This window comes from Macaca thibetana, chromosome X (genome assembly GCF_024542745.1).
Source record: "Macaca thibetana thibetana isolate TM-01 chromosome X, ASM2454274v1, whole genome shotgun sequence".
Taxonomy (NCBI): domain Eukaryota; kingdom Metazoa; phylum Chordata; class Mammalia; order Primates; family Cercopithecidae; genus Macaca; species Macaca thibetana.
The window spans coordinates 127,023,015-127,041,600 of NC_065598.1; the positions used below are offsets into that span (position 1 = coordinate 127,023,015).

General features: G+C 39.0%; 1 protein-coding gene across 2 annotated transcripts in view; it reads left to right on the forward strand.

Annotated features, from left to right (window-relative positions):
* The first annotated feature begins 519 nt into the window (after positions 1-519).
* The window catches only part of STK26 (serine/threonine kinase 26), a 52,676-nt gene continuing 34,609 nt past the window's right edge, over positions 520-18,586 (forward strand). Inside the window, exons 1-2 of one of the 2 annotated variants that reach the window (XM_050775232.1) lie at positions 520-705; positions 806-956. In XM_050775232.1, the coding sequence (XP_050631189.1) occupies positions 915-956 (42 nt within the window). In that variant the 5' untranslated portion in view covers positions 520-705; positions 806-914. Of the gene's footprint in view, positions 706-805; positions 957-1,676; positions 1,736-18,586 lie in introns of those variants that run through there. The other variant, XM_050775233.1, reaches the window with a different exon arrangement.

An 18,586-nucleotide genomic window follows, 5' to 3' on the forward strand; every position in this document is an offset into this window, starting at 1 on the left:
GGGGGAATCTTAAGTTGAAGTCACCTGAAGCATGTCAGGGGTCAGGGAACTCGGAAAGCAAGAGTGTGGCCACGGATCTGCCAAGAAGCGCGACTCCCAACTGAGGAGACCAGATGGCGGGAAAAAGCGGGGGTCCACCGACTCCGCGGCTATCTGTGATCCTACCCTTGGCCAGGCCGGGGAGCCAAGAAAGACTTCCAACACTCCCCAAGTTTCAACTCAAGTCGTCTCCGAGGCTGCATGTGCCCCAGCCTCGCACGCCTCCCTGCAACGTGGCCGCATCTGGGGCGCCCTCATACCCTCAGGGTTTCCCAAACTCTTCCATTCTCTTCCCAGGCGCAGCCGTGTTCCAGGTCTCCCGGTCCCCGGGTTCTCCTCTTCGCGTGCCGGGAGAGTCTCCAGCTTCTCAGACTCCAGCAACCCCAGCCAAACCCCTTCGTTGCCTGGAGCCTCGGCTCCCGCGACACCGCCCGACTGCGGGGCGGGGGCAGGGCCAACGGCGGAACCGCCCCCAACCGCCTCCCCGGCCAGGCGAGCAGGCGGGTGGCTGGGGCGCCTCCACCTCCTCTTCCTAAAGCGGCGAGGCGCAGAGGAGCGGCATCACTCGAGCCCAGGTCCCAGCCACCACCACTCACAGCGCTCGGCGTTCAGGAAGAGGAGCAGCAGCGGAGGCGGCTGCTTCAGCGGCGGGCGGGCGCCAGAAAGGTAGACTGAGTCCCGGGCAGCTGCGCCGCGAACAGCCCACCTCCTAGCCCCGGGCTACGCGCCGCCAGCCCAGTAACCCCACTTTTGTGTGTCCTTCCAGGCCCCGATCGAAAAGCCTGGGAGGGCCGCCGAACTACCCCCGGAGGAGGAGCCAGTCCGAACCCAAGGCGCCACCGCCGCAGAAGCGGAGCGAGGCAGCAGTTGCCTCCATGGCCCACTCACCGGTGGCTGTCCAAGTGCCTGGGATGCAGGTGAGGAAGCGCAGGCCGCCCCCGCCGCCCACGTGACTACTTGGGAGCCCGGTGCGCTCTCGGTGCTGGGCACCGGCGACAAGGGACGGCCCCAGGGCTCCCCTGAGGGCAGGGCCGGTCACTCTGGCCAGGTGACCTGGGAGTAGGGCTCGAGGTGTTTCCTGGTGTGTAGGCTAAGTAGTGCTCTTCGCTGGGAAGGCGAGGCGGGACTGAGGCGCGCAACTAGGTGGGGATTGAGGGCGGTTGGGGGTATAAAAATAGGCCAGAGCCACAGACACCTGCGCCTGCTGAGCTTGGCACGGTTGGGGATGGGGGGCCGGAACTTAATCTGGGAGAGATGGAAGTGCCTTGGAATTTGTGGGGTAAAACGCGAGTAGTGAGTGACCTACACCCCCCACCCCAAACACACACTCAAGTTGGGGCGGGGCAAGACCAGGGGTGGCGGCGGCGGCGGCTTGCATTGGGCTCTTCCTGTGTGCGTAGGGTTAAGAGAGAGGTGACCTCTTTCTCTCTTTCGGTACTGCTGCTTAAGGGCAAAGTTGTAGCTTGCTCCCCGACCCAGGCCAACCCATAGTGTGGCGTGAGAAGTGCTGGTTCTGTTCAGAGTCGCTGAGGTGATGACTTCTCAGCCCCCTCTGTGCCTTTCCCACAAGATGACTGTTACATGTGGTTAAAGGAAGCTTTTTGTCTTGGACAAGGGACTACTGCATGGAACCCAACTTGTTACTCGAAGTCTACCCAGCCCAACCCCCTCCCATTATATTTTCATTTTATTAAAGGTAAGCTATGTCAGAAAACTTTTTATGCTGTTATGTTTTTAAATCGGTGCACTTTAGGCTATCTGCTAAATGTTACCCAAATCTACTAACTTTTTAAAGCGTTCATGTTCTATTTTTTTCCTTTGCTAGATGGCCCAAACAACCCATTTATGAATAGTTTAGAGGCTAAAACCACTAAAGCCTCAGTCCCTCATGATCTAAAATGTGAAAACAACCTTTTTTCAAATTCGAAAATAAAATGTTTAGTAGTAAATAGCTTATATTTCTAGTAGAAATCAAAGAGTTGTAGACTGGGGCCTCAATTTACTTGTTGATGCATGGAGTTCTTTTTTTGTTTGTTTTTCAGTGTTCTCATTTTATGAATGGCCACAAAAGTGATTTTTGAATTCTTTCCCAAAAAGGGATTATTTGTGCACCTAGAACTCCTGGTGTGTCCTAAACACCAGACATTTCAGCTGCATTTAGGGCAAGTCTGGGTTGAGTCTCAGGAAGTTAGTGTATATTAAATAAAGAGAGAGAGAGAGAGAAAGGGAAATAGGAAATAGTAGGGCTTAAAAAAGAAAAGATTAATCCACTCAAGCCTTGCAAAATGCCTCAAACTTTCTTCCTCTCAGGCGGCCTCCCCCCTCCTTCCCTCCCTCTTTTCCCCATGCACCCTGCCCCACACCCCATTCATTCAGTTCTGCCTTTGATTGTATCAAGGGAATTCATAGTTCGCAATACTAGTACAGTTTTGCTGTTTGATCTGGGAAAAAGTGACATTTTCTCACCGTGCTCTTCTTTCCATTCTGTGGAGAGTAAAACGATGCACATGTGAAGTTTGTCTGTGAGGGTCTCCATGCTTCTGGCTCCATTGTGTGCGCGAGCCTGCGTGCGTGCGTCAGCAGAGTGAGTGCCTCGCGTTCATCAAGTTTGTGATTCTGGGGAACTCTGTGTGCTGAGGGGAAAATAGTTTCTGATCTTTATTTTGTCTTGACCTTATTGAATTTATGTGGTTTAGGAACTGCTTGCTGTTCAGTATTTCTGATTGCTCCCTGCTTTAATTATCTGAGTTGCCTATCTCCTGAATTTTAAAATCTTAATTAATGTGGATTCGAATGTGAATCACATACTTTAAATTACAAATTCTGCCTTTCACTCTATGCCCTCTGAGTTGTGATTACTTTGTCCCACCTAATTTGAGTAGGGCAAACATCTCAATGTTAGCAAAGAAGAGAGGAATCTTTTTTTTTTTTGGTCATTCTCTTCATCTTAATGAAATGGTAAATTCTTAACTTCTTATTTCCATTTTCTTTCTAATATAGTTCTTAAGCACTTTGTGCAGCACACAATTTTTTCCATAGTTGAAATTGTACAATACCTAAATAATAAATTTGATAGCATGCAGTGTGACTCTTGAACCTAGACTATTTTTATTATTGTTATGTAGCAAAATATTGCGGATGAGATGCAGAAATCTATTGTGAGCTTGTAAAATTCTCCTAGAGTTTTATGAAAGCGTCAGGAGCAACTTTTAGACCTTTAGAAAACTTGAGTTAGCCATGTGTTCTTGAAATTACTGTATAGTGTTTCCACAAATCAGGGTGAGGTGGCCGACCAGCCTATAACTTTTTAACAGTTTATTTTAGAGAATTATGTAGATTGATGGGAAAAATGATTTTTCCAGAAATAAAAACAAAATTGCTTTCTCCACAATTTTTTTCTCCCTCTGAGGAGAGATGTGGAGTAGAAGCTCAGCTACCTGTTCTATCACTTAAGACTTCCAGCATTCCTGACTTTCAAACAAAGAAATTGCTGTTGCCACTAGTTTAAAATAGAAAAGAAACTTGGAGTGAAGAAAGAAAACCCAGGATTTGGTCCAGTTCAAATTCTTCCTTTTGAATTGTTACTCAAACTCATATTGTTGATATTTCTTAATATTGTAGTAATGAATATTTTTGCCATATTACACCAAATGTTGAGGGTATGAAGTTTTTTGTACTTAATTTGTGCTACTTCTTTAGTGTGTAACTAGAGGAATTTTCCATAGCAGTAGCTGAACTCTTCAAACTATTTAAAGTACACCTTAAAAAAAAAACCCAATAAACCTATCTCTTTCCACTCAAATATTTACTCTTTAATGATTCAAACCTGTTTTCTTTGAAGTTTTCAGTTATAAATCATACTTAAGTTTAAGATATTTCCCCTTAGAACCTACAATAGTATTTTTGAGGACAAATTTTCATTTAGAATATTGTTAATTGTTAAATATTTCGTAAGATGTAGGTGGGAGAATAAAGTTAAATGTTGAATTAGAGTACTAAATGTTATGCTTTATCCTGTGCCTCTTGTTAAAGAACTTTTAAAGCTTCTGCTAACGAACTTTAAAATTAGCCTTCATGTATCTTTAAATATGACCCAGGTGGTACAGTTTAAATCTAGTTGTCATTTGAGATGAGAAGCAGAAATGAAGTTTAACGATTAATGAACACTTTATTGAAGACTTTTATCTAAGTGGTGGGAAACATTGCCCAATGTTGGTGAACATAATCACTGGGTTCTGGGAAGCACAGTAATATATATTACATGTTCTGCCCTTAAAGATCTTAAAATCTTGTTGAGTTGTTAAAACTAGCACATGAAATATCAAATAATGCAAAATCTGTGAATTCACTGTAAGTATAATAGAAGTGTCAGACTGGAAGCATTGAAGGCTTCCAAAAAGTAAGCTGACCCCAAAGTCTTGTTAGGATGGACACCGAGCAGGGCATTTCCAAGCAAGGAAAAATCCCCAGCAGAGGTAGACAGACTAGGATTTTTCGACTTGACAATGGTACTCACACAACAATTCTGTTTTTCGCTTTCCATACAGTATTCAGTAAATAACATGAGATAGTCAACACTTTGTTATAAATAAGCTTTGTGTTAGATGATTTTGCTTAACTGTAGGCTACTGTAAATGTTGTGGACACATTTAAGGTAGGCTAAGCTATGATGTTTGGTAGATTAGGTGTACTGTATTAAATGCCTTTTCAACTTACAATATTTTCAACTTATGATAGGTTTATTGGGACATAACCACATTTTAAGTCAAGGAGCATATGTATACAATACAGATAAGGAAGGGTGCACTGCATTTGTGAGCGCATGCACACACACACATACACACACAATCTTTGAGAACAGGATAAAGTCATTTGGGCTGTCATAGAGAATTCCTCTAGAAAAATGATGCACTATAATATCAGAAAACTGGATTGAGTACAGATCATGATTGTCCTTAAATGCCAGGGAAGGATTTTGGCCTTTGAACTGGCCATTAAACAGTTCTGAGTAAGGGAGACTCAATGTACCAAGTTATATATCGGAAGGGAAATCTCAAAATTGGATGAATGAATCAACTGGAGGATTGAGAGATGTAAGGGAATTTGATCTACAGAGGCTATTTCTTCTTTTTTAACTTTTTTTTTTTTTTTGAGACAGGGTTTCACTCTGTCACCCAAACTGTAGTGCAGTGGCACGATCACAGCTGACTGCAGCTGCCACCTCCTGGATTCAAGCAATCCTCCCATCTCAGCCTCCAGAGTAGCTAGAACTACAGGTGCATGCCACCATGCCCGGCTACTTTTTATGTTTTTTTTTTTTTTTTTTTTTTTTTTTTGTGGAGACAATGTTTAGCGGTTGTCCAGGCTGGTCTCCAACTCCTGGACTCAAGCAATCCATCCACATTGGCCTCCCAAAGTGCTAGGATTACAGGCGTGAGCTACTGCGCCTGGCTACAGAGGCTATTTCCATGGGTCAATCATAGTTATACAGATGCAATGGGCCTTCCATGGGCAGGTTCCCTTCCATATGTTTAGTACTATGAAGAAAAATTAATTACCAGGCTTAATAATTAGCTAGTTTCAGAAGGAAAAGTTAAAGACTTTGTGGTGTTGAATATGAGGGAACTGGGAGACTTATGATACATCTGAAAGAAATTGGAATGTAATGGAGAAGAGCCAGATCTGGTAGGAAGTTAAGGATTTCTGTTCTAGACTTGTGAATTTTGTGGTAACAATGGGATGACAAAGTACATATGTCCAATAAGTAGTTGAAGATGTAGAACTGAAGCTTTAGTCATTCATCAGATATTTACTGAGCATCTACTCTATGCTGGGCACGTCACTTGAAAATGAAGGACTAGAGACATCAAGGAGGGAGAGGTTCATAATGCCAGAAAGAATATGTGGAAGTGAGGGCCCTCATGAGACAGGACACATAGGTTGTAAGAAAAGGAAGGATGGCTTTAAGATGTATGAAAAGATGAAAAAATGTGTCAAGTTGGAGAGTTAACTGGGGTGGGGTGCGCGGATTCTTTATTTAACAGTCATCAGGAAACCTACATTGGAGAAAGAATTCAGGTTGGTACCAGAGTCCAGTATGTGGAGTTCATACCTCCCTTACACCTCCCTACGGGGATAATCAGATTCGCAATTTGAGGTTGAAAGCATTGCTTTGCATTGGTGAACCCGAATTATTGTCCTTGTTGTTGAGTAGTTAATGCAGAGGTGTTGAATATGCTAATGATAATGGCAGAAGACCAGCTGGAACAAAATAATCAAAGACTGTTAGCTGAGAGAAGCAGGGGGGCGGCGGGGGGATAGTTAGAACTTTTAACACTAGGGGAGTAGGGACTGTAGGGAGAATAAACAGAAATTGGGTATGATAGGACATGTGCCTTCAACAGTAATCAGAGTTTAGAAATGGCACGTGAGTACAAAGGTCCATCATCATGTACTTCCCTTGCTTGAGTCCCAGAAAATGAGAGAATATAATTTAGCTGGTACTTAGGAACCATTGAACATTGTGATGCTGTATTTTTTATTCTGCTTTTCATTTATTCAGTGACCTTGAGTAAATCATCTACAAAATGGGGAATAATAAAAGCTGCATTTCCTTTGCCTCAATGAGAGGTTATTAGGATGAATTAACTATCATCTGTGGAGCTGGAGCTCCTTTGTAAAAGGTGTTATGATGTATGGGGGCAGTTCATCCTGCAAAACAATGCTTGGCTAATCACATGAAAACACTGTCATTATCTCATCTCTCTCCTTGATAACCCACATTTTTCTTTTGAAACCCAATCACCACCCCACACCACCCCAGTGAGACCCAAAGCCCTCTGCTCAGTTTTCTATACTTTTTGTTATATGGCTCGTCTCTGTAGATCTACACTTAGTTCCCACTACTTCCCAACAAGAAATCCCATTAATTCTACCATGCCAGTCACAGTTCAATAATCAATGATTGGCCAAATTCTACCTGATTTTCAAGGTCTTCCATCTTACCTTCTTTGTGAACTCTCTCTGAATGTCCCAGGCTATAGAAATCTCTTCTGTTTCCAAGCACCTATTCTGTCTTTTGTCAGTAGTAGATACTCTTGTCCTTAATGTATATACTGCCTTAGATTTTCTCTAATTATATGTGTTATACTTGTCTCCCAAATGAGGTTGTACATTTCTTGAAATCAGGGACCATGGATTTCAGTTTTCTTTGTACCATTAGGTATGAATTATATGTAAAAGTCTTGGCTAATCACTGTACTATAGAGTGGATGTGTCTCATTGTTTAAAATTCTGTTTCTTTAAAAATATTGTACAGTGCTTGAACTTTGTACGCCTTAAAGACTAATTTATGTGTGTACAATGTAGACTTTCTATACCTATTTAAATGATTTTCATGTATTATGTGTAATATGTCTAGCAAAATATTCTTGTAACTAATCATCTGTTCACACACACTGAAGCTCTCATTCTCTTGCCTGCCATAGACTTTGAGAGAAAAATGAGCTTCATTGCTTTCTTAGTAACCATGGCTGATTTCAGACAAATTTGTGTCTCCCCTGATCTCTTCTCCTTTTCTCCTTCCTTCTACTTGTTCTTTCCCATGGCTCTTCAAGGTCCTCTCACTGGTGATTTGGACCTATCTACCTCTTATTTCTTCCCTCTGCCCTCCCACTCCCCAAAAAACAAACATAAATAAAAAACTGTTTTACTTTCCTGTCTGAACTGTCACATTAGAAAGAATCTGATAATTTCACTCATACTAAGATGTTTTTGATTAATGGCTCAGTGCTTTACTTCTCCATGGATATTCACATTGTACAGGGAATTATACCTTAAGAAATGGAAATCTAATAGTAGAATTTCAGACATCTTGATAGCAATTTTGACTGAGTTCTGTGTTCTGAAAGAGTGGTGGTTTTACTGGTTTTATTTGTTGCTAGAAAAATGGTGTTAGGTGAACAAAAAATAACAGTATTATTAGCTATAGTACAACAAACTCCTTTTCATTTCTCATAATTAAGACTCAAAGAATTTCTACCACAGGCACATGTAAAACAATGTCTCTGAAGGAATGGCAGAATGTAACTCATTTTTTTAAAAAAATCAATTAAATACACAGAACTAAAATTTTGACCACTTCTTTCTTTCCTTTTATTTTAGTTGACATGTAATAATTATACATATCTATGGGATACAGAGTAATATATTTTTTTGTGAGACAGGGTGTCACTCTGTCGCCCAGGCTGGAGTGCAGTGGCACAATCACATCTCACTGCAGCCTCAACCTCCCAGGCTCAGGTGATCCTCCCACCTCATCCTCCTAAGTAGCTGGGACTATGGGCAGTCGCCACCGTGCCTGGCTAATTTTTGTATTTTTTGTAAATATGGGGTTTCACCATGTTGCCTAGGCTGGTCTTGAACTCCTGGGCCCAAGCGATCCACCATGCTTGGCCTCCCAAAGTGCTGGAGTACAGGTGTGAGCCATCGTGCCCAACCGAGAGTAATATTTCAATACATGTATATGATGTGTAATGATCAAATCAGGGCAATTAGCATATCTATCACCTCAAATATTTATCATTTTTTTATGGTGTGAACATTCCAAATCCTCCCTTCTAGCTTTCTGAAAATATACAATAAATTATGGTTAACCATATTCGCCCTACAGTACTGCAGAACAGAATTTACTCCTATCTAGCTGTAATTTTGTGTCAGTTCACCAATCTGTCCACATCTTCCCCTCCTGCTTCCCTTCTCAGCCTCTAATACAATTCTATCTATTTTCTCATATGAGTGAGAACGTGCAGTGTTTGTCTTTCTGTGCCTGGCTTAACATAATGTCCTCCAGTTCTGTCTATCTTGCTGTGAATAACAGGATCTCATCCTCTTTTTACAGCTGAATAGTACTCTCTTGTGTATACATACCACATTTTCTTTATCCATTCTTAACCCTATCTTCTGTGCATTTCTCACTTGGTCATCCGCCATTTTAGACTAAAGTGTTAGATGACAGGAACGACATCTTTGAATTAATGTTTGTAGAAATCAAATATTTATTGAAGATACTAACTAATTTCTCTTAATACTCCTATAACATAGAGTGATTCTGTAGGAAAATGCCTTCACATTTGGATTTAAACATAAAACTAAGGGCACATTGACAGCCAACTCTACCCATGATCCTCTTTGTTGTCCCTCCCTAAAACCACATATGATTTAGGAAAATCACCTATCTGAACATTCAGAGAAACCGGAAGTCCTATATATGGAACATATACCGTCCTCCATTCCTGCCTGCCTCTCCCCACCACCCCTCACTAGCATATACCTTGCTGGGGATAGAGCTACAGGATGCACCTAAAAACTCCCCCTCAGGCTGTTCTGGACTTGTTCCAGCCTTCCCGACAGCAGCCTGCTGGCCTTTCTTTTCCTCCATTTTTCATAGCATCGTGGATGAGAATGATTTGTGTCTCAAAATATCAGATTAACCACTGGTATGTCTTAGCTTTGGATAGTCTGGCAAAATTAGAACAAAACTGTGGTTCATACTTCCTGAGCCCCAAAGTAAACAAAATTGTAGATCGCTTAGATGAAACAGGTGAAAATAGTCTAATTATCTTTTTTATATGTTCACTTTCTCTTTTTTTGGTCAAGCATCTTAAAAAATGTGCCATTGAGGAAATCGAAGCCATTGTGTTTTTGCATTTTTCTCATGAAAAATGTTTACAGAAGAAGTTTTCAGCCTTTCTTTGTGATCCTTGTAACAGAGATTATGTATTGTCAACAGTGTTTTAAATTTTTCCCTCTCCTTCTATTACCTCTTAAAGAAAAAGTGGGGAAAAGAAATCTATACAAGTACAACCTTATTAACTTAAAATACAAAGGACTGAAATGCATTGAGTTCAAATCAACCATCAATGGGTTTTTTTCAATTTGTTTATTATGGAACAATAGGGTGTCTAACCAAAGAATTAACAGTTGCTTTGAATTATAGAAAAAGCTTCCCAGTATCAACTTAGTGAAGTTTTACTGAATTTGAAATCCATACTACACTAGATGTGTTAGGAAATTTCTAAGCATGCTAGTGAATTACTCTACCAGGTTTCAATCGTGCCTGGTAACACAATCCTAGGAGTGAATTTTTGGCAAGTGGAGGAAATAATTTAAGAACATCTAGAAGCATCCAGATTTTTCTTTGAAAATGCATTTTTGAGTTGCTCCGTTAGTCCCTTTTTAACCCTTCTTCCCACCCTCAGCTTTCCACTAAACCATTGGCTTTGAGACATATCACTTTACAGTATGTTATATTAAACTAGGTTTGACTGCTTGATGCACTATAGTATGAATAACAGAGCAGTGGGTGGTAGGGGAGGGATGGGCAATATAGATAATCAGGTGGAGCATAAGCTGTTATTAATGCAAGACAATTTAGGGGAGCTGAGCCAGTAGAAACCATAAAGTCAGAATTTCTTCCCAAAGCCTCTGGCTCATCATTATCGCTGCCCACTAGAGCTGGGAAAGTTTCTAAACTCCCTGATCTCAATTTCCTGCTGCCTGCCTTAACTTTAAGCAGAAGCACAAATGAAACCAATCAGCAAAGTACGCACACATGCTACTAAAAGTATGGTGACAGAAAATAGAACTTTGACCTGTTGTGGTTAAAGAGACTAAAGTCAATGTATCTGACAGCCTTAGGGAAATACGCATATTTCAAATGTATGCTTTTTAAGTGCTACTGGCCCCACGGGAAGAACACTTGGCAAACTCATTAATTAGGATCCTGTTTGAATCTCTAGTTTTAGTTCAAATCTTTTGTTTGAACTTAACGGTGAGCTTTCTTAAGTGCTTGTCAGTAAATGGTAATATATTGGACTTTACCAGCTTGGACAGTGGTGACCCAGGTTTTATATTTTTACACACAGAATCTACGAGGTTTGATTTAAGCCAGAAAATTATTAGCAGCAAAGTTTGGAAGGCCTACTTTGGGTAGGACAGAGTGCTTGCTGCCTATCTTTGAAATACAAAAAGTATTAGAGAGTTCTTGAGTTCAAGAAGTTTATACTCTAACCAGAGTGACTAGACACCTACACATTTAGAAATCTAACAATGCAGAACAGTAGTAATGAATCCCAAATAAGATAGAATCTGATGTAGAAGCATCCATCCCAAGGAAGCCTGGAGTAAGAAAGGAAACTATCCATTATAGAATACCTTTCTGCTAGGCATTCGTGTTTTGCTACTCCACTACATCGCTTCTCGGCAGGATGGCCTTCAACAGACCTTTAAAAGAGAGTAGGAGGCAAGCAGGGGAAAAGGCCCAAGGGGACACACACAGGCTCCTTGTATAAGAGAGATTTGAGGTAGGTACCTGTTGGTATGAATTGTGAGGGCTACACTGTAAAAGGCCTTGAATGCCAGATTGATACATTTATTCTTCACTCAGTCCATAACAAGGAGTTTTGGGTTTTTATTTTTTTATTTTTTAGCAATATAGTGAAATGATGGAATAACGTTGTTTGTTTTGGAAGATTGCATTAGGCTGTTGGAAACCTAACAGGGTAGGCTGGAGATAAGGGAAGGCTTAATTGATAAGGGTTTAATCTAGGGCAGTGATGGTTAAACTGGAGCATGTATGGGAAGCACCTGGAAGGCTTGTGAAAACACAGACTACTATACCCTAGCCCCAGAGTTTCTGATGGAATAGATCTGAGGTGAAGCCTGTGAATTTGCATTTCTCATGAGTTCTCAGCTGCTCTGCCAATTTGGGGAGCACTTTGAGCACCACTCAAGGATGACTTTAACAGACATTGGCGACCCCTTAAATGTGAGAAGGGAGGAAACATGATGAGAGAGTAGAGTCAGAGATAAGGCTGAGTTTGGAAGAAAATTGGTACAGTTTTGGGAATGTTGAATTTGAAGTGCTGGTCACACATCCAAGCAGAGGCAATCAGTAACACGTTTGTTGAAGAGAGGAGATGGAGATTGGTGAATCTTATGTGAAGATAGTAGATGAAATTGTGAGAGATGAAAACAAGAAGATTTCCAGTTATCTTTCCAAGAAGCCGAACTCAACTTTGTGTTAAGTTCTACAGCTTCCAAAATCTCATGGTCACCCATGACTTCTGTTTTCCTTAATCTAGGCAGGTTTGTGACTTAGCAAACACCCATCCTCATCATTATATAGTTACCATTGGCCCGTGTGTGCTGTTAAGTAGCCTACTTCAGTTTTTATTGATTGATTTAATTTTATTATTGTTATATAATTTTATTATAATAAATTTTACAATATTAATTTTATTGTTTATTTTGTTATATTTATTTTTATTGTTTTGGTCTGGATAAGCCCCTTAGATGACAAATTCTTACAAATAGAACCTTTCTGTGGAATGATGTTACCATGCTCAGTGTGGTTAGGTATTTACTGTAGTAAACAGTTCATTAATGCTTTTATCTTCAAATGCAGACCCTTATTAAGAACATGAAATCTGTTTATGCTTATAGTTGCTAAAATGCAACTTGGCTAAAGCAATATAAATGGCAGTATCTTAAATTCCAGTAAGTAGCAATATTTCCCCCACAGGTAGACATTTTTAGACTTATTATATCCCCCCTCAAAAAAAAAAAAAAAAAACAAAAAAACACAAAAAAACAGACTTAGTAGCTCTGGCTGCATATACACCACACACACACACACACACACACACACACACACACACACATTCACAATCCTGACATTTCAAAGCCGATTTGTATTTATATATGTAAATTCCTGGAAGGGAGAGGAAGTCACTTCTGAATCATTAAAGAAATATCAAACCACTTCCTAGATGGCCTTTCTGCTCTCTGAAATATTCTCGATACCTGTCAGATTCATATATTATCTTTTGCCAACAGGTACCCATAGGAAAACTCTGAGTTTAGTTCAAACAAAGGATTAGAACTGAAAATAAGAGAAGCAAGTAGGGCAACACCAAACAATGTGAGCAAACTTGATTTACCCACCTCATTCACCAACTTTGGACCTAAATCACTTTTCAATTTCTAAAATGAACACACAGCCAACAAAAATGAATCCATCCTTCAGAATCAAAGATTTGCTACCAATGAGGATGTGCAAAAGCATGTGAAGAAATATTCTCTTAAAAAAGTTTGGCTGGGCTCCGTGGCTCATGCCTGTAATCCCAGCACTTTGGGAGGCCAAGGTGGATGGATCACTTGAGGTCAGGAGCTTGAGACCAGTCTGGCCAACATGGTGAAACCCTGCCTCTACTCAAAATACAAAAATTAGCTGGGTGTGGTGGCGCATGCCTATAATCCCAGCTACTCATGAGGCTGAGGGGGGAGAATCGCTTGAACCTGGGAGGCGGATGTTGCAGTGAACTGAGATCACACCACTGCACTCAAGTCTGGGCTACAGGGTGAGACGCTATCTCAAAATAATAATAATAATTTAAGCTGTATTTAATTATCACTAGAATCCCTAAATGACTTGCTTCCTCTTCAGGGAGTTAAATTTATTTGGATGTAAAAATGCTGATATGTTTACCTTATACCTCACACTTTATTGTGAAGATTTGTTGGGGATAATGATAGATAAATGGATAGATGAATGAATGTATATATGCACCCTCAATGTGTATTGCACATGAAGTATATTTTACATTTGAAAATATTTTTAATCTATTTTTTAAAAATAAGGCTCAATATTTGCCTACAGAGTTTTTAATAAACTATACTAATAGTAGATACAACTATGTTTTAAAAGTAGAAAAATTCATTGTCAAAATAAAAATGAATAACAGGATGGTCACTAAGTTCAAGGAGCAGAAAAATATCATTTGAAAATGTCATTTAAGAAGGTCTGCAAATTAAAGGAAATCAATGTAATTTATGTAAAAATATGTATTCAGTAAAAATTGTGGTGTCCATGGACTTGCTAAATATTTTTATTATATGAAAATATATGGAAAATACATAGAATTCTTTACCTCATTTAAAGCCTCATTTACTGGAAGGTAAAAACATGTGAGTATGTACCTATGTCTAAATATATAATAGCATTGTCAGTATTTTACACATGACGCACTTTTATTGTAGCACATGTTGCATGTTTATCGTGGCTAGTTCTTTCTACCTTTGATATTTAAACTCTTAGTATTCCTGAAGAAATTGAACTCACAGCAGTCTATAACATACAGAGTACAGATCATGGGAAATGGTTTTTAATGAAATTCAATACCAATGTTAAGCAGTTTTAGTGAATTAGGATTGAATTGAACATTATCTAGGATTATATTTATCAAGATTTTCAATTCTTTGCTTAATTTTTCCTGTAGAATAATTTTGCAGAGAATCATTGCATTAAAGGAACTGTTTTGATATATATTTGTTTACTTGTTAGTAAAATCAGAGATATTTGGACAGTAAACGAATGACTTCTACTTCACAGAAACTTGTCATCATTGTCTAAGCTCTTATTTTGAAGCTCAAATTGTTATAAGTACTTAACACTATAGATTCTAAGGGATAGAGAATGGAAGGGACTAGGCATTGAATTCTGTTTCTGTGACAAAATCTTGTACCCGGAGAGCTGCGTTCTTTTTTTTTTTTAACTATTTATCTCTTCATGAAAAATGGTGACTGTCACTGAAAGATCTTTTTTACTCTGTCACAGGCTTCTCAAAGGGCACATAAAATGAAAACGTGGGATTCAGCTAGTTAAATAATGAATCAATTTCGAGGTTTTAGCATAGGTGACACCTCCATGGTCGTCTTTTTGGACTGTGATTTCTGGTAATAGCAAGTGAAAAAAAACTATTACGGCCGTTGCTATGGATCTTCTATCTGCTGAGGTTCAGGCATCGTTTTTGGAGGCTGCGGTGTAAACCCTGCTTAGGGAAGGTAGAATTTCATAATAACAGAGGATTACTGCTGCCTCATGAGCAAACAGAAAATGTAGGTGAGGGAAAAGGTGTTGGACTCTGGAAGAACAGAAAAACAGTATTTCCAAGGAAGGGGAAAAGTAATCCTTTGCTTTAAAGATTGAGAATTCTTTCTGTATTTTTTTAGAATGGGAAATTTCTCTACTTTCTGCAGAGATGAGAAAAAGCTAACAGAAAAGGAAATTGGGGAGGTAATAGTAATTCGTTTTTTCTTGTTGTGTGTGACTTTTGTGATAAAAGTGACATTACATAATTAATTTGTTATGGCAAGAAAATGTCTAAAGAGCCTTTTTGTTTGGTAGAAAGCTTGTGCAAGATCAGGGAAAAGATCTAACATAATGGGAATGGTGATTACAGTTGCTTTTCTATTTAAGATGTGCAATTTTGGTAGCATGTGTATTGGACCAATAAATTGTTTCTAGACACTTGGAGTCATTTTGGGTGGCTTTTTTTTTTTTTCCCTTGGTAGCCAAAATGAATACTTTTCATTAATAAAGAAAGATGCCAGAATATCTCTCACTTGATTTTACTTGGCTAATTTGAACTGCTATTTTGTGGGGAGTGGGGGGCTAAAGAGGAGGCTCATTTTAAAATGACTGGACTTAATATCATTGTTATTTTTCCAGTAAGTTCTGGCATTAAACGTCTCCCTTGGGGAATGATTAAAACAGTTCTGTGGAGCATTTCAAGGCTGAGTAGCATCTCATATATGCTCTAAAATAAGTTTGCCTAATGACTTTTTAGCACCACTTGATTTATGTTTTGGCTAAGAGTTCTAAATAGTAGTAGTCCAATTACTTTTTTCTAGGAATATTTGCAGATACTACATACTGTATTGTTTACATTATTAACTTTTAACTTTACAGTAGTTTAAAAGGTATAAATGTCTTTATGCTTAAAACAAACAAACAAACAAAAACACTGTTTTCTCTATCCTATTCCAAGATAGAGACAGTTCTCTCCCTTTGTCCACCCACATGCCTGGATTCTGGGTCAATCTGTGTAACTAGAAGTGTTTTAATTTGATTACTCTGGGGTGTATTTTTGATGGTAGTGCATCATGAAATTATAGTATAGGTGTGTTCTTGGTTGAAAGATAAAGCACATTTTAGGTATTTTTTAAAAATTTCTTTACCTGAAAAGATTATCTGTTAATTGTGAAAGAATACTTTTTATTTAATATGGCCAAGTGGCTCCAGAGCTTGATACTTTATTTTTTTTTTCCCTGATAGGACACTAAATCATTTCCTCCTACTAGAATGAATGAAGAATGTAGTGTATGCTGTTCCACTATACTGTGAAATTGCCTGTGTGCCTCTCTGCAAATGTAAAGTAAAGGGATTGCATAGGTAATCCTTAAGCTCTAAAACTGAGTTTTGGAGATTCTACTCAGGAGTTGGGACTAGGTTATTATTTGTAAAAGACAGGGTACACACAACATTTTATATATTGAAGGGATCAGGTACTCATTCCAGGCAAATTTTGAATTTGATGTAAATAATTTTTAACTGAAGCAATGAATGTGTAATTATGCTTTTACTGTGTGTAACGAATTTTCTGCTAAGAGGTAGAAAGGCTATAATGTTTGGCTTATGCTTTGGACAAAAGGAAAGTTCTTTGAAATTTTGGATTGTTAGGTTCTCCCTGACAAATATTTTGATTCCCTGTATTTCTGGAAAATAATGATCATCTACCATCTTCCAGTAGTGCTTTTGGAGCTTTGTTAATTGAATGCAGTCTTTCTCAACCAGAATTCCTCATCTGAACCATAAAACAGAAAATGATTTTAGTTACTGTCTTCTCAATTCTCTCAAGAAGGACATATAAGGAAGCCCAATTCTAGATGCACCATAGAGCAGTTAATTTTTTACATACAAGAATTCTTTAGGGTAGCAGTGGTCAAACTATATCTAAGGGCCAAATACTGTCTGTGACCTAGTCATGTGAGGCCTGCAAGCTAAAAATATTTTTTATATTTTAAAAGGGTTATTTTAAAAAGATGTGACAGAGACTCAGAGACTGTAAAGTGTACCTGACCCACAAAGCTTGAAATATTTAGTATCCGGCCCTTTACAGGAAAGGTTTGCCGATCCCTGCCTTGGGGCATTAAGACTGAGAATTGCTGATCTAAAGAAAGGAAGCATTTTATAGTACTTTCACTGAGGTTGTGGATATAGCATGACAATAGAGAAGATTTTCACTTTACTAAGGTAACTGACTTGCCTATTGCTTCCATTATTGTGATGCTTAATTCAAGGAAAGACCTCAGATCAGAGTAAATAGGCAGATATGTTTCTGTTTGCTTTTTAGAGATACACTTTAACCATGGAATTACATAGAATGTTGTATTGGTAATGACAATGAATGATAAATTACATTTATATGTTTGCATGCAGATACATTTAAATATTTTTCTCAGTTTCTAGAGAAAGAAAATAAAAGTGGGATAATTTTATAAAGTAATATAAAGGAGGACAGGGGAGAAGCTTAATTGCTTTTCTCAGTATTTAAAATTAGATGGCCACATCTATTAGAGAAGGAAAGTGAATAGGGAGTGTTAAGTGTCAGATATAATCACATTTGTTTCCTCCTTGTACTGAGTAAGTGTCTTCACCCTACAATTAACATCTCAGGTACCTTGTCTGAAGTAAGGAGGATAATACTTAATCAAAAATGCATAAAATTATTAGATCATAGCATATGAAGTAATCAGGCTTTACCAATGCCACTTGACTACTTGATTTAGTGGGGGAGGTACCATCCACCATAAAACACGTATTGGTATGTCACAGAATTATCAAAGGAAAGAAAATGACCATCAGCACTTATTTGTAATTTGCTGCTGATTTCCTTTATCTCCGTATTCAGTTAATCATGAAGTTCTATCAGTGTTTTTTCCTGCAAAATATCAGACATCATCTCTTCTTTTGTCACACCATTCTTTTGTCATTAAGTAGACTCCAGGCTGCGTGTAGACATGATGCAGTTACCTAAAACACAACCTTTATTTTTTCACTCATTTGCTGAAAGCTTTCAGCGGCTCCCTACTAGCCTGACCAGAAATTCCGAGGAAAGATGAGTCAAGCCAGGCTTGCTGAGGTGGTCAGGAAAGGCAGTACTAGATAGCTGAGCTGGCTTTCAGACTGGGTATAAATAAGGGAAAGAAAGGGGAGAAATGAAATTAGCCAAGGCAAGAAAGAACAAAAGGAATTCTAAGGTTTCATTTTCCAAAATGTTTTACAAGTCCTTTTGGTGTAGGCAGTGAGGATTTGTTTGATGAATAGTACTTTCTCTCTGGTTAGGATTGTGAAATGATAGGGTACAAACCAGCTCACCAGCTCAAGTTGTAGATCACTGATCTTTTTGGGTAGACAGTGTTCAAATGATTTTAATTACTTAGAATTGCTCATCAAGCTGATTTTGGCTATAGCAATTTAAGAACTTATTAAGGAACTTTGTCATTTATCTCCATCCTGAGTTTACTTATTTGTCATTGCTCTCCCCACTCCACCCCCAGCTAGAAATCACTCATTATAAAACTTTTTTAAAAGCCAAGTATTTTATAAGGGTCACTTCTGGTCTTACTGCTTTTTAACGTTCTT